The following is a 16441-nucleotide window of genomic DNA, read 5'->3' on the forward strand; positions in this document are numbered from 1 at the left end:
GATGCAGGGGCTTGAAGAAGGGGCCTAGAGTTGCAAGATATTTATACCAAAAGAAACCTTAAGGACAATCTGGTAAAGCTCTTGTTTTTAGATGAAGAAGCCAATGCTTAGAGAAGTCAGATCCAAGGCACACTAGTTAGCTAATTAGTAGCAAATCTTAGAGTAGAATTCTGATTCTCTAATTCAATGTGTGTCATTACTATGTCTCAACAGATTTTTAAAGATATCATTCATACAAATCATATGGTATTAAAACAAGTTAACCTAGAACAATCCATTATTTTCTTCCATTAATATAACCATGACCATATGAAAAGACCACAAGAGAACAAAGGAAAAGTTAGTCAAATTGCTGGTGACTCACTGTGATGTGTCACCTGCATTTCCTCTTTAGAATGGTTTTGATTTCCAGGAACCTCATACTCTTCCAATGAATTCATTCCACAAACACCAAGAACCTACAGTGTGTCAGATATTGTGTTAAGGCACAAGGGTAAATGAAAAATACACACAATCCTAGCTGGTTTGGCTCAGTGGATAGAGTGTCAGCCTGTGGACTGAAGGGTCCCAGGTTCGATTCTGGTCAGGGGTACATGCCTGGGTTGTGGGTTTGATCCCCAGTAGGGGGTGTGCAGGAGGCAGCAATCAGTGATTCTCATCATGGATGTTTCTATCTCTCTTTCCCCTCCCTTCCTCTCTGAAATCAATAAAGATATATTTAAAACAATACACACAGTTCTTGGCAGACATGTAATCAAATAATTATAGAAATGTTGTGATAAGAGTTGAGACCAATAAGTGGTGACTGAATGAATGTGTCATCTTGGGGATCTCAGTCTAGCCTTCTGTAACATACAAACATTCTATGACAATTCTGTTACTAACCATTTCTGTGGCAGGGAGCTTACTACTTTAGAGGACAATTCCCTCTTTTGGGAGAGTTCTACTTGGTAAAAGTTCTTTAAAGCAGAAATCTGCATTCCTATAATTTCAACTCATTGATCTTAGTCTTGATCTATTCTTTTCTGTCACAAAATGCATGTAGTTGTTATTCTTGTCCCTTTAAAATATTTTAAATTATCACATGATTGTCCCAAAGATCGCTCTGTGGAAAAGGAGGAGAGAGCCAAGGCTTACAGTAACCACTGGTAGCTTTTCCCCTTCCAGGTTTCTGCTACAAAGGGGATAGGAATCCTTTTTCCTTTTCAAGCCAAATGTTTCAAGACAAAAGAGAACTGAGTATATAGAGAAAGTAAAGTGGAAGAGTATGGAGGTCTTTTAAATGAGGAACTGTGGACCCTTAGAGTGGCCCACAGTCAGTTCAGACATTTATATTCAAAGATTCAGAAGCAGCTTTCAGACATGATCATGGTCATGGCTCTCTCTCAAATGGTTGCTTTCCGGATCTTCCTCACTTCTGCCATCACCTATTTCTGTGCCATCACTGACCTTGGCCAGTAGAGGGTGATCAAACCTTGATTTCTCTTAGAACAAGGCTGGGCAGGCTTCTTGTCCATTACAGCTCTGAGAACGTCCGTCTTCCTTGAAGGAGTCCACACATATAGCATGTTGGGAAGCTGCAAAGACATTTTCTAAAGAAAATGAAAAGAATAGATATGGAGTGGTGTAGACAACCCCAGGGCTTAGCGCTGAAGCTCTGTTGCTAATGAGCCTTGGGAGATTTGGATATGTTGCTTGATTATCTGAAAATGGAATGATAATATTCGTTCTGATAACATTTTTTTCCTTTTTTTAAAAAAATATATTTTATTGATTTTTTACAGAGAGGAAGGGAGAGAGATAGAGAGTTAGAAACATCGATGAGAGAGAAACATCGATCAGCTGCCTCCTGCACATCTCCTGCTGGGGATGTGCCCGCAACCCAGGTACATGCCCTTGACCGGAATCGAACCTGGGACCTTTCAGTCCGCAGGCCGACGCTCTATCCACTGAGCCAAACCAGTTTCGGCCATTTTTTTTCCTTTAATAAAAATATTTTTACATGATTTCAGAGGGAAAGAGAGAAACATCAATGATAAGAGGGAATCATTGATTGACTGCCTTCTGCATGCCCTACACAGGGATCAAGCCCACAACCTGAGCATATAAACGGACCGGGAATCAAACCATGACGTCCTGGTTCATAGGTCGACACTCAACCACTGAGCAACGCCAGTGGGCTTCTCTGACAACTTTAAAGTGCTGGGTCATGCGAGAGTGAACTAGCTTTGTAACTACTTATACCAATAATAAGGGATTTTTAATCTTCAAAACTCTTGGCTACAATATTATTTTTGATCCCCTCTTTGTTTCCCCCCCCAAGGGATGGATGTAGCTCCACCTATCACAGATCCATATTTCTATTCTGTCCACTATGGATTGGGCCACCTGCCTTCTTCTTAATAAGAGAGGGTACTTTCTTGCCACAACTTGCACAAGAACACGTTACTGGCTTGTTCCCCCTAGCTTGAGGAAGAACCCAGGAAAAATTTGCATACTCTCTTGCCCTGACCAGTTTGGCTCAGTGGCTAGAGCATCGGCCTGCGGACTCAAGGGTCCCGGGTTTGATTCCGGTCAAGGGCATGTACCTTGGTTGCGAGCACATACCCAGTGGGGAGTGTGCAGGAGGCAGCTGATCGATGTTTCTAGCTCTCTATCCCTCTCCCTTCCTCTCTGTGAAAAATAAATAAAATATATTTTAAAAAATTTGCATACTCTCAGAATACAAGGAGATTACAAAGGCTACCTGGCCTAGGCCTACCCCCCATGCAAGATCCCTTCTTGCCCAGACCCCTGTGTGTCCCCCAGCCATACACGAATAAACTGATTCAGCCACCTGCTCTGGCTGCTCTGCAGCAAGGTTCTTTCTCCTCCCAGTGGCGTCCACTAGGGTCACTCCTGAGTGTGCAACTTGTGCCCTGCACAACCCTAGGGGCCACCATTTATCTTATCGGGGAGTTTTCAGGGAGTTATATAGTTATCACAACTTGCCAGCAGAAGGCAGACAAATTTCCTGAAGATGGGGTACCTTTCTTTAATTTGCCCCAAATCCTGGTAGTGGCTAGGCAGAGCTGGCTTTACTAAGCTGCCTTACTCATTGCTGTATCTCCTTCCTTTTATTATTCCCAATACACAGCATATGCCTGACAATCATGTTTGTAGAAGGGGATTTAGTTCTATTTCTTGGAGTCAAGCAGAACAAACTGAAATCCTCTTCTAAGATGACAGGCCTTTACATCTTTGAGGGCAGAAACCAAGTTCCCAGTGAGATTTTTCCTCCTCAAGAAAAATCCCTGGTTGCACACATGAGGATATTTGTTTTTGTTTTTTTGTTAATCCTCACTTGAGGATATTTTTCCACTGATTTTTAGAGAGAGCAGGAAGGAGGGGAAGAGATAGAAAGAAACATCGATGTGAGACACACACACATCAATTGGTTGCCTCCTGAGTGTGCCCGACCAGGGTGGGGCATCAAGCCTGCAACTGGCACATGCCCTTGACCAGAATTGAACCTGGGCCCTTTCAGTCTGGAGGCTGACACTCTATCCATTAAGCAAAACTGGCTAGGGCTGGTTTTGCTCTTACCATCCTGCAGTTAATCTGTCTTTCTAAATGTGGAATCCAGAACCAAATGCAGGGCACATGGTGATAGATAACCTTAGAGGCAGCCAAGCACCTCCTTAAAGAATCTGAAGTGGATGACACCTGAGACTTGGAGGCAGTGGTGGTAACTACTGGCAAGGGACATGGTTAGTTTGGGACAAGAAAGGCCTCTTAAACCTGTGCAGCAATTTTCATCATTCTAGGGAATATTTGATTCCTCACAGGATTTGGGATTGCAAAAGGAATTGCATCAGCTGAAGGACTGGGGCAGGGGAAAGAATTAAGCAAGGATTGGGGCAATTTGAGAGAATCAGAGAGACCATGTGAAATTCTGTCCATAGCATCTGGGACTAAAATGGGCCCAGTGTCTGGATCCTCAATTTTCACAAAGACCTGATTTCAAGATTACATGTTTTAGGGACTAATGGGATGGAGTACACAACCAGTGTGTTTCACCTTATAAAGGGATCTGGGGGTAAGTGAGTATTTGGAAGAGAAGAGCTAGAGGCCCATGGAGGAAATAATAATAGCTAATATTTTGGAACATTTATGATAGGCACTGTTGTAGGTGCTTTACATGTAATGGCTTACTTAATGCTTATAATAACTCTATACCCATTTTGCAGATGAGAAAACTAAGACACAGCAAGTAAGTGGTAGATAATTTGATCCTAGATGAACTGGCTCCAATGCCTGTGTGTGTAACCATAGGTGATGGATGTATGGAGGAAGAATAACTGAGTTCATAAAGGACAAGTGACAATGAAGTGGTGGAAAGAACTTGGGTTGCTGGAGTCAGACGCATCTGGTTTTAAAATCTAGCTCTGCCACTTAATGGGTAAACCACTTCACTTTCCAGTCCTTAGTTTCCACAGCTGTAAAACGGGGCAACTGTCTTCACAAAGTTGATATGTAGATTAGAGAAAATTCATGGTTATTATTCACTAGAGGCCCGGTGCATGAAATTCATCCGGGGGGGGGGGGGGGATGTCCCCTCAGCCCAGCCTGCACCCTCTCCAATCTGGGACCCCTTGACATCCCTCTCACAATCCTGGACCGCTGGCTCCTAATCACTCACCTGCCTGGTCGCCCCTAACTCCCCCCTGCCAGCCTGATCGCCCCTAACTGCCCCACCACCCCCCGCCAGCCTGGTCGCCCCTACCTGCCCCATCCCTGCCGGCCTGGTCGCCCCACACAGCCTGCTAGTTTAGTCATTTGGTCGTCCCTCACTAACCCCCCTGCTGGCCTGGTTGTAGGCAGCCATCTTGTGAGGGCATGAGGGTTAATTTGCATATGACCTCTTTATTATGTAGGATGAGTGGAGGAAGGGAGAAGTTGAAGGACAGAGTAATGCGAACTGACAGGGTTTCAAGGAAATGGTCAAATATTATAGAAATGTAAGGAAGAATGAAGAAAAAATACTGTCAAGAACACCGGTGACCATTTAAATGGTTAAGAAAACAGCTCAGTTGCAGAGGCTTGAGGAGGGAGGATATCAACAGTGAAGCGATGAAAACAGTGGTTATGCTCCAATTGGTAGAGGAATTTGGTAGCTCAATGGAAGGGACAAGGTTATCAAGTGATACTTAAAATTTGGTTTTGCTCCTTAAAGCTACAGGTTTATGCTCATTTAAACATAGAACAGAGCCCTGGCTGGTTTGGCTCAGTGGATAGAGCATCGGCCTGCAGACTCAAGGGTCCCAGGTTCGATTCCGGTCAAGGGCACATCCCCAGTGGGGAGTGTGCAGGAGGCGGCTGATCGATGTTTCTCTCTCATTGATGTTTCTAACTCTCTATCCCTCTCCCTTCCTCTCTGTAAAAAAATCAATAAAATGTATTTTAAAAAAATAAATAAACATAGAACAGATTTGAAGGGTGAGGGGGAGCCTGGAGGACCCAGAGCAAGGCCACATCCCTTGGCAGACGGCAAGGCAAGGGGCTCCAGGGGGGCAGGCAATTCCAGAAAGTGGAGCACATCTGATGGCCTGAGGCCCTTGGGAAAGAATACTGAAGTGTGTCTGCCGAGAAAGGGTGACGTGAAGCTGTGGTAGGCATGGGAGTTTGGGGAGCAGGAGACACCCAGACTGTGAATTCAAGACTAAGGCAGGAATACTCTTAAGAATGAAGGCCATGTCTGCGTGTCTTCTCCCACAGCTTTCTGTAACGGAGGCACAGGAATGGAGGACGTGGAGGAAGGTAGCCCAGGGTTTGAACTGGACTGGACAGAGTGAAAGATTGAGAAGTCTTGGTAGGTGTAAACCTTGACCTTTGACTCCTGGGACTCTTGTCTGCCCTGGGGGGACTGTGAGACTCTGGTCCTCTTGACATCCAGGCCTTTAAACTTGGGACCTGAATCTCTCACGGGGCCCCTTGTCCACAGCAGGGACCATATTCAATAATGTACAGGTTTCTTCCCGTTGCTGTCCACCGTCCCTCACTTCTGCCCTCTGGAATCACTTTCTAAAATAAATCACCTGCACACAAGCCCTCACCTCAGGTTCTGCTCTCTGGAGGATACGGGCTAAGACGGACAGATAGGGTGAAGTTCGCCTGAACCAGGATTTGCTTGCGAAGGTAACTGCATAAAAATAGTTTCTTCACATGTGCCACCTTTTATTTACTTTAAAAAATCACACTAAGTTTGTTTCAATATATTATGTAATAACAAAACAAGATTAGGTTAGAGGTCAGTTTAGATCTAAACTCAGATTTCATGCAGTACTCACCATTAGGATTTTTCCAGGCCATAAGTTGCTCAAAGGTATTTTAATGGTTCCATCTAATGAGAAAATTGTGTTTTGTGTGTTTTTTTTTTGGGGGGGTGGGGTGGGGTGGGGGGAGGAATGATTATCCTGTTACCCTTTCCAAGAAGCTACCTAGCCAGAGCTTTATGTGGCATGTCATAGGGAGTTCTGGTGAAATGACTTAAAACAATTTCATTTGGGTTGTTTGTGGGTCACAGTTCCAGTTAACTATGAAATTGTTTATGCAACCAAGGATGAAAAAAAAATACCACAGACATTGTTACCTAGAGATGATAATTTATTGTTTTACCATGACCCAGGAGAGAAACAACATGAAGAGAATATTTATTACAAATCCCCAGTTTCCTTCCCAAACCTCACTACTCTAATTTCTTTGTCAGACACCCCCGGCCTCCCAAAATGGACCATTGGCTATAAATGTGTGTACAGTTTACTTTGCTCCCATTTCACACGATTGAAATTTCAGTAAGTTAATGTTTAAATTATTTTCAATGGAGAAGTTCCCTAACTTAAAAAAAACCAACCACTTTCCATTATTCACTGAAAGAAGCCTTTCTAGAGATGTTGAGGATTTTAAAAGAACAAATTCAATTTAAAAATAATTTATTGAACACCTACCAAGCATCTGGACTCTTCAAAGACTAGTGAAAAGGCCAGGTTTTAACAGCAATAACTTAATTCTGCAGGTATACAAAGACAAGTGTCTTCCTTTTGTCTAATTTATTCTAAGAAACCAAGAACGACAAAACAGGAAAGGTTTGTTCTGTCCAGTCTATAGATAAACAAGACAATGAATGCCTGAGTTAGCTCTCTCCACAGACCTAGGCTTATCATGTTGAGCTGGTTGTAATAATCTATATTTAACTAAAAGTTAATAAAAATACATGTTCATTTTAAAATAATTGATTTTGCTTGCATATCCTATCCCTTACCCCTAAAGTTATATTTTTAAAACAAGATTTTCCTGCATATTCATAGTCCACTTCCTCCCACCCCACCCCCTCATATATTTGTTTTCCTCTAAGAACCTCTGCTATTTGCAGAAGCACCTTTCATTCTAAGATGCTTTGTCCTTGCCGGGGCAGACTAAAACCATACACTGTTAACTAGCTGAGGTGAGGGGGAGGCAAGCACTGACTCAACACATCCTCACGATTCTCTCTTCTCCCTCCACCAGACGCCTCATTACTCCTCCTCGGCCAGGAGTGCAGGGCTGTTACAACCCTTCCCAACACACCTGACCTTGTCCGGAAACTAAATGATAGCAGCTGCCTAGTCCCTTCCCTGGATCAAAGGAACTTAACCCCTAAATCTGAAACTGCAATGAAATCCAAGTTTCAAAACCACCTTTAAATCACTCACCGATCTCATTCTTTATATCTTAAAACACTCATTCTCACTGCTTAATGAGTGCTTGCTGAAGGGAGGAAATACAATTTTAAGACCAATTAACTTTGCTGATTACTATGTAATTTGAAGTGAGTCATAATTTAGTAAATGAAGGTGAGAATCTTAAGAGATTGAAAAAAATTGTTAAAATAACAGCGGACCATTATTTATAAGTCAAGTTAGTACCCACTCTTTTACCTTCCACTGTTTTAGGATAAGAGAAAAACATGAGGTTTGTGGTGTCCACTAGGAAATAGAACCAGATAATATGAAACAAAGTTCTCATGTTAAGACAGTCTATATTATGAGATATTCAAAGTACTTCCCAAACTTTTGTTTGACCTGCAGAGTTGGAGATGGCTTACCTCCCTATACCTTCAAGTTTGTTTCACAAAGCTTTGAAAAGTAAAACAATTTCATTTTCATATATAATAAAAAATTAATTTGAATAGCAAAATAACTGCTTTTGAATGTATCCATTCTAAAAATGAAACCTAAATCTGTTAAGAAAACTTTTCAAATGCTTTTTATTAAATTCTCCAGTAGTAGTTGAAAGAAATCTACTTTTATGAAAGATCTATTTATACCACTCATTTCTATTTCTGATTCCACATTTCACTTTGCAACCTGCAGACCTTCACTCGGTTTCTCAGATGGGGAGCCCCAGCCCATTTTTTGAGAAGTTGCTCAGAGTGGGACACACAAAAATATGGCTCCTCTGGCAAGTATTGCTGTCACTGTTGGACTACATTTTAATAGCTACTCCAATTCACACAACGAATCTCCCACAAGGATGGCAGGATGAGTGAACCTGGTTAGCTAGCTTTAGATGAGTACATCAGCATGATCAAACTCTGGAATAAAAGGTGATCAAGTCTAGGATAAAAATTAGGAAAAAGTTCTTTCACAGCCATAAATCTTCACAAGCCCTCTCTCTTATCATCATAAACCAGGGAAAGTAAGCGGGAGCAGGAAAGGTACACAGAACAGCCAACAGGAATACCACAAAATGCTGGTCAGAAAAACTTCCTGCAATGCCAGGAACTGGGTGCATCTGTCACTATTTTCTAGGAAAGAGCCCATCTTGGTGTTTTCCTACCCCAAATCTAAGCATAAACATTTAAGTTAGTGGGGGAAGCAGGGCTATGGTTTATAGAACCCAGTCAACTGGCCTTTCTAATACTCTCCCTACTCTTAATTCATGGAGAAGATCCTCTTACTCCCCCTGACAAGCTCAGAGAAACCATTGTTTGCTTAAAATGGTGACTTGGCAGCTAAGAGGTCAACTTTCTGGCTTGGAAAACTCTCAGGAAGCTGCATGTTTATAGGAATTATTTCATTTTAGTGCCCCATTAACCTGTCTCTCTTTTTATTTTTATGTTTTTATTGATTTCAGAGAAGGGAGGGGGAGATAAACATTGATGAGAGATAGATCCATCAGTTGTCTCTTGCATGCACCCTACTGGGGATTGAGCCCACAACCTGAGCATGTGCCCTGACCAGGAATTGAACTGGTGACCTCTTGGTGAGTGGGACGCTCAACCAACTGAACCACACTGGCCGGGCTAAACTGTCTCTTATTGCATCTACTAACTTCCTCTTCTGATTTGATAAGCATAAACTATGAAGATTTTTTCTCATATTCCCCCTCCTCAGTTCTGTGAATTGATTTTTTTTGTCTGTAATCACATCAACTTCTTTACTACTCTAAAACTTTGCTTTTTTTGAAGTGATGTGTTCTGTCAAATAGAGAAAAATAAAATACATTATTTGCCTACAGAGAATATACAGAATAGCAACAGGGGCTGAAAGTACAAAACACAGACACTGACATTAAGGTCATATAAAATATATAGAAGTACCCAACACTGACAATTTTTGTAAGAAGTTGTACATTTTGCTATTTCCCCACATTTTTTTCTTCTGTGGATCCTCTGGAGTTAAGATTGAATGTCCTCTGCAGTGTTTCTGAAATTCATTACAATTGGAACATACTGATGGAATTCATTTTCTGTCCAAAGCAACAAGTGCTATACATGAAAGGTTTCCTCACATATAATATTAATAAAGTTTATTTACAGTGTAAGCTTTCTGATGCTAAGGGCTGAAATGTGATTATAGGCTTTGCCATATTATCACATTCAAGAGGTTTCCTTCTGGAATGAATTCTCTGATGTACATAAGATATGAATTGTCTCACATAACAAACATATTAACCTCTCTGTACATATTTAGCATAGTTTCACTTTTATGCCTTTAATAAAATACTAAGTGCATTCAACAAGATGCCTCATACATCTCTATTCTCAGGCTTTCGCCTTGCCTGCCAGGCCAGAGTAGAAACAAATACCCCATGACTTGAAGAACTTTACTTCTTTTCCTGGCAAAGTTAAGGTATTGTTTTAAGAAGCCCTTCAAAAACTTCCAATAGGTCAACTTACATGCTACTGTTTAAACTATTAATAGGCTTAACCCAGTCAAGAACTCTGAATGACTATCCTGAACACTTATTAGATGTTGTAAGTGTTTTTGACCATAAGCCAATTACAATTTGCTTTGAGCAGCTGATGAATGCAATGCAAATGGTTTTAATCAACAGCTGTAGCCTGTTTTCTTTAGGAAACATCTTCAAGTAGCTTCTTCAAGGAGTGCATCTGCTGAAGATCTGAAGCAACCACAGTGGCTGGCCCACACAGTACAATGTCTCGAAAAATAGGCATTAAATGTGGGGGCACAGGTTATTTTAATTTTCATTAAAAAAAATGGCTGAGTTATGTCAGCATGTAGTTCTGGCTAATAAAAAAAGCCAATGAAGAACCAACCAAAGTTCATTCCCTCTTAAGAGTAGTCAGTGCTTTGATCAGTATCTGGAGGTAAGCAGCTCACTGCTTTCAGCTGCTTCCCAGCAGCAAGTCTTTGCTCAAAAGCACCAGCGCTTTTCTATGCAACCATCACTGTGGTTCATTGTGAAGAAAATCCTAGAAGCATTTCTTCTATTTTCACTTTACTATAAAACGTTCCTCAGGTATACGTTTCTGGAGTATCTTTTCTATTTTTCTTAAACTGAATGGATAGAAACATTCCTGTCACCAGCTGACTTCTTTGAAGTTTCCCAGGCAACACTGATGAAACTGCTTAGAGACTACAGAGAAACTGTGGTTGGTCCAAGGTATAGAGAGGCGAAAGAATTACTGCTATGCAGATTTTAGTTTGGTCTGGAGCTGAGGCCATAGCTGCCCCCACCTCATTGGCTCCCCATAAAACCATGCTGTCTCATGGGCTCGAGTTGCTGATTAGCAAAATGATGCGTCTTAGTTTTGTTTCTTGATGGAAAATCTCAATCTCTATTGGGGGTCTCCTGTTCCAAGGATAGTCTTCAGGTGTGTTCTTATTCTGTGTCTTAAGTTTCTGCAGAGCTTACAATCTTTTGCATGCTCTCATGAGCAGTCATCTTTACCTGAGTCCCTGATGACTACCTATGTAGTAGCCCCCGATACTTGGGTTTCTTGTATTGCATCTGAAGTCTCTGGCATTGGCTTCCAAGCAGCCAATTGCATCTTCTTGCACAGATAGAAAAGATCCAAATTTTATAACCCCACCTCAGTCTTTAGTGATGAGAAAGAGAAAAGACACTGCGTAGTACAACTCTGATACAACCAACCAAATCTTAGCAATTTGGTGAACTTCTCAGAGTAACTAACACACTTAGTAATGGCCAGCTAATGATGTCAAATGCTTTTGTGAAGTTTCTGGAAAGTGTGGGAGAAAATGCTTCCTACATCTTCCTTTTTCTGAAAAGCAACAAAAAAATACATAGTCTGAACTATTATTTAAAGTTACAAATGATTCAGAAAGTGCCCAAATCATCAGGTTGTTCAGCAGCTGACTGAAGAAAATTCTAAGATCTTTGTCATAAAAAGATGTCAAAAAATGGCCTTAGTAAGTTTTTGTCTTTTTCTTAAGATGAGATAATGGAGTCATTTCTGACATTCCATGGCATTTACTAATCCATGTTTAGAAAGTCTATGTAGGTGGCTAAATGTTGCCTTTCTTTTGTTTAGGACAAAAATAGCATAAGACCCTGGAGCTTTAGCATGCTTCAGACTCTGAATGTCCTCTTCAAAAGCTGGGCCAGGCTACCATATTTCAGGTACTCATGATTCACAGGGCTTTATCGTAAGTGCAAAAGTCCTGTTAGAAGTCAGGCATAATGAGTGCTCCTTATGTGTTCAGCACTGTGCCCAGTGCTGTAAGGATATAAATATATCCTTTGTCAAAGCATCTCTTTTGGGGGGTGATGAAAATTTTCATACATGAAACAATAAAAGATTACAAGACGGTATATAATCAAGTGCTAACTTGTGGAGAAATGCATTTCAGAGTGTGATTAGTGCTTTAGGGATTTCTTCCAGAAGGGAGAGAAGTATTTTGAATCATTGTTGCCATTTCAGTAGAATTTATCTCATAGATGAGGATAAAACCATCTACATTTGTGGCAGTCCTTTGGAACTGGAGACTGGTGCACATACCCTCTCTTTCAGGAAGAGATAGAAATCTTTGGTTTGATACTGATCAGCACAGTCCTAGATTTCTATAGCTTTGGTAGGCTACCAGTGTTCATATATATCTTATATATATAACTAGTTCAAGCAGCATGTCCCAATGTAGTTTTTAACTATCCCTCTTTTTTTGAGAAAGAAGGTACAGCAAGATGTTGGCCAACCAGGGCTTGTTTGTAGCAAGCAGCTTTTAACCTAAGTATCATTTTTAGAGAGCCAATTTTAATCTTTCGATTCTGTATCATGGTTGCTGAGAGTCCAATAGCGCCTTAAAGGTATCATTACTGAAAAGCGAGACATTTTGCTGTGTGCTTTTATCTCATAAGGAAATATCATGTAGCTTATCCATATGACTAGCTTTTCCCTATAGGGGCTGTATGGAAGAATTATATGCCCACAGACTATGCAAAGGTAGAACACTGCTAATCTAACTATAAGGATCCTTAAAAAGTGTGTGTGTGTGTGTTTAAATCTGTTGAGGATGTTTATTCCCTTCCATGAGCACACATCTCTGAAATAAATTTAGAAACAAAAGGGGGAAATGGCTTGTCAGCAAATTCTCACTTTACACACAGCTTTTCAGGAATGCTCCAAACGCATCAAGAGAAGCTGGACTGTACTCAGAGGCTCGCTCTCTGGTGTGGATTCTGTGATGCAGAGTGAGAGTCGAGCTCCGGGTGAAGGCCTTGCCACACTTAGTGCACTTATAGGGCTTTTCTCGGGTGTGAATTCGCCGATGCAAAATAAGGTATGAGTTTCGGTTGAAAGCTTTTCCACATTCGCTACATTCATAGGGTTTCTCCCCCGTGTGAATTCTCTGATGTTTTGTAAGGTCTGAGCTCTGGCTGAAGGCCTTCCCACACTCGTTACATTCATAAGGTTTCTCTCCAGAGTGAATTCGCTGATGCAGAATGAGATTTGAACTATGACTGAAGGCTTTGCCACACTCATTACATTCATGAGGTTTCTCTCCTGTGTGGATTCTCTGATGCAGGACAAGGTTTGAGTTCAGACTGAAGGCTTTCCCACATTCACTACATTCATAGGGCTTTTCTCCAGTGTGGATGATTTTATGGCGAATAAGGCTTGAACTCCTTGTGAAGCATTTACCACATTCATCACACCTGTGAGACTTTGTTCCTGTTGGAACTTCTTCAGTGGTGTTAAAGTTTGAACTCAGACTGAAGCTTCTTCCCAATCCTTTACCCTTCTCCCTGGGACCTCTCTCTCCTGTGGTTGTTTTTTTTTCCTTGGCTGTAGCTGGCCCTGAATCTTTCTTTTCTTTTCCAGTTTTCTCCTCAGAATTCTTCTGCTGCCTTTCTGCTGTTCTGCCCTGCTGTTCATGTTTTTCTCCAAAATCTTTCTGGATTCTTCCTCTTGTCTCCCTACGTGATGCTGAGTCTTTTGTGATTTCAGCCTTGGAGGTCGACTCCTCATTCTCATTCCTGCTTTCACAACCTGACACAATAAATAGAAAAAACAAATAACACCTTTTTCTTTTTAATCTATAGGTTAATCAAATGACACTGTTTTCCAGGAAGCTCCTACATACCTGCAAAATGACCCCACAGTATTAATCAAAGATAAAATAGAAGAAAAAAATATAGAAAACAGGGAATAGAATTGGGAAACAAGAGGGCAGGAAGAGTGGAAAGGACAAGAGGGAGTGTACAGAGAAGATGGGAATGAACAGATCTACTGGGGAGTGAACAGAGGGACAGAACCAGTTAAGGAAGAAGGGATGAAGAATTAAAGAACATAAGACATTAACAATTCACAGTTTTATTATTTGGTCACCTGATAATTAATTTGAAGAAACAAATATACATGGAAAAAAATCATGTTCTGTTTCTAATATAAGAATTTATAAAAAAAAAAAAAGAATTTATGAGCTTAAAAAGAGAATGGTCAGGTCTTTCCTAGAAAATAAGTGGTATTAGCAGAAATAAAGGAGTATCATTAACCATTTGAGTCCCAAGCAGCGCGATTGTGCTGCTGAGATTTTATGTCGAGAAAACCCAGCACATTTCGAACATTGTGGACAACTGACGGTGCGTTACCGATTGTCGAAGTCGCGAGCTCAGATTTACTGACGCAAGTACATCACACAGCTCCTTTTAATATAAATAGTACATTTTACAATAGGTAGAATGATACTATAATAATGCAATAATACATTACAAAATAAAAATTTTTATTTCAGCCGAAACCGGTTTGGCTCAGTTGATAGAGCGTCAGCCTGCGGACTGAAAGGTCCCAGGTTCGATTCCGGTCAAGGGCATGTACCTGGGTTTCGGGCACATCCCCAGTAGGAGATGTTTCTCTCTCATCAATGTTTCTAACTCTCTATCTCTCTCCCTTCCTCTCTGTAAAAAAAAAAAAATCAAAATTAATAAAATATATTAAAAAAATTTTTTTTATTTCATTATCTTCTCAATAATTTTTATCGAACAAAACTTGAAATATTTATAAATTTATAGTACGCATATGTAATAATACAGATATATTTTATAAAATAACGAATTACAAATTAACAATATTTTTGTGTTATGAACAAAAAATTTAAATGGAGAGTAACACTTATAATTTGTAACATCGGTGTTTATCAAAACATATTGGATGAACTCCTTTTTTACATTGCACACAAATTAAATGTGATCTTTTTATTGCATTTTTGGTGCTGCAGACTACGCATTGTCGCAAGTTGCGTTGTGGTAACTTTACTAAACCAAATGGTTTTTCCTTTACATAACTATGTGCTTGCTTTTCATTCATCCACTGACACTCAATTTCAAAAATAATACTGGACATAAAATCTAACCAAGATATTGCTTTACTCTTAACTGTTTCCTTGTAGATTATGTATGCATTTAAAACCATGCGGTTGATTATGTTAAAGGCTACCTTTTTCCAATATTTAACTGATCTTCGTTCATCGAGATAGGTATACAGCATTTTATCCGATTCATCGACACTGCCCATGAAGGCATTGTAAGATTGAATCATAGCGGGTTTTGTCGAACGTATTTCTCTGCCATGTCGATTTTTTGTTATAGTCACATCTTGCTCTTCTGCTTTCGTTGAAATTAATAATACAGGATTTTTTACATTTTTTTTTTCGCGATACGCACAGAACAATACTTCATTGTTTCGAAAATATTTAACCTCGTTTACATTAGTTTGTTTCAAGTTATCGGGAATACATTTCTTATTCCTTCTAATGGTCCCAGTTAAATAGGTATCCATAGAATATAAATATCTAGCTAATTCTACGCTAGTAAAAAAATTGTCGATAAAAAGGTGGTGCCCCTTATTCAAACAATTACTATCTTTCAGTAAATTTACCACAACATCATATCCAAGACCAAACTTTTTTCTATCACTACTAGTTGTTTCTTTTGCACCTTTATAGCAAGAAAACGCCAAACAATATTTTGAAACGGAATCACACAGCATCCAAAATTTTATTCCCCAACGATGATGCTTTTTATTCGGCAAGTATTGCATTATGCTAGAATGGCACAGCGTCCCAACTAACGACTCATCAATGGATAATTCTTTGTGTGGTTTATAATGTAGTTTGAATACTTTATTGGCGTGCTCAACAAGCGGCTGAAATTTTGCACAGGGATCGTATTTCTCGTGGCCAGGTGGAAAACATAAACGGTTATCAATTAAGTGAAAGTATTTCAAAATTTGTTGAAATCTATTTCGAGAGAACATTCTTCGAAACCACGGTATGTTACGTGAATTTTCGGACCAATACGAACACATAGTGTGTTTTCTAGTAATTCCCATTTCCAACAGCACCGCTGTAAATGCCTTCATCTCTAAAACGGTAACTGGAGTCCAAACCTCTGTTTCAAATGACTCTAATTCTCTAGGTAAATGTGTTGAATACTCCGCATATTTATTAGTTTCTTCAACTATGAGTGACCATAGTGTCGAATCAAAGAATAGTTCAAAGTATTCAATGGGTTTACTCTGGCTGGAGAAGTTACATCGCGAGCCAGATTCTTCGCTATGCTCTAGAGAATCACGTTGATTAGGAACCTCTTCAGCAACACGTGGACTGCTCAGTGGACATTGATGCGATAAATCACTATCACTATTCTCTGAGGAACT

At 40.2% G+C, this 16441-nt stretch overlaps 1 protein-coding gene across 1 annotated transcript in view; it reads right to left on the minus strand.

Annotated features, from left to right (window-relative positions):
• The window catches only part of LOC102421416 (zinc finger protein with KRAB and SCAN domains 1), a 50291-nt gene that overhangs the window by 17515 nt on the left and 16335 nt on the right, over positions 1–16441 (minus strand). The window contains 1 exon segment of the mRNA XM_014453121.2: positions 12888–13774. Within this exon segment, the coding sequence (XP_014308607.2) occupies positions 12888–13774 (887 nt within the window).

Source organism: Myotis lucifugus, unplaced genomic scaffold (assembly GCF_000147115.1).
Source record: "Myotis lucifugus unplaced genomic scaffold, Myoluc2.0 scaffold_0, whole genome shotgun sequence".
In the NCBI taxonomy this organism is placed as follows: Eukaryota; Metazoa; Chordata; class Mammalia; order Chiroptera; family Vespertilionidae; genus Myotis; species Myotis lucifugus.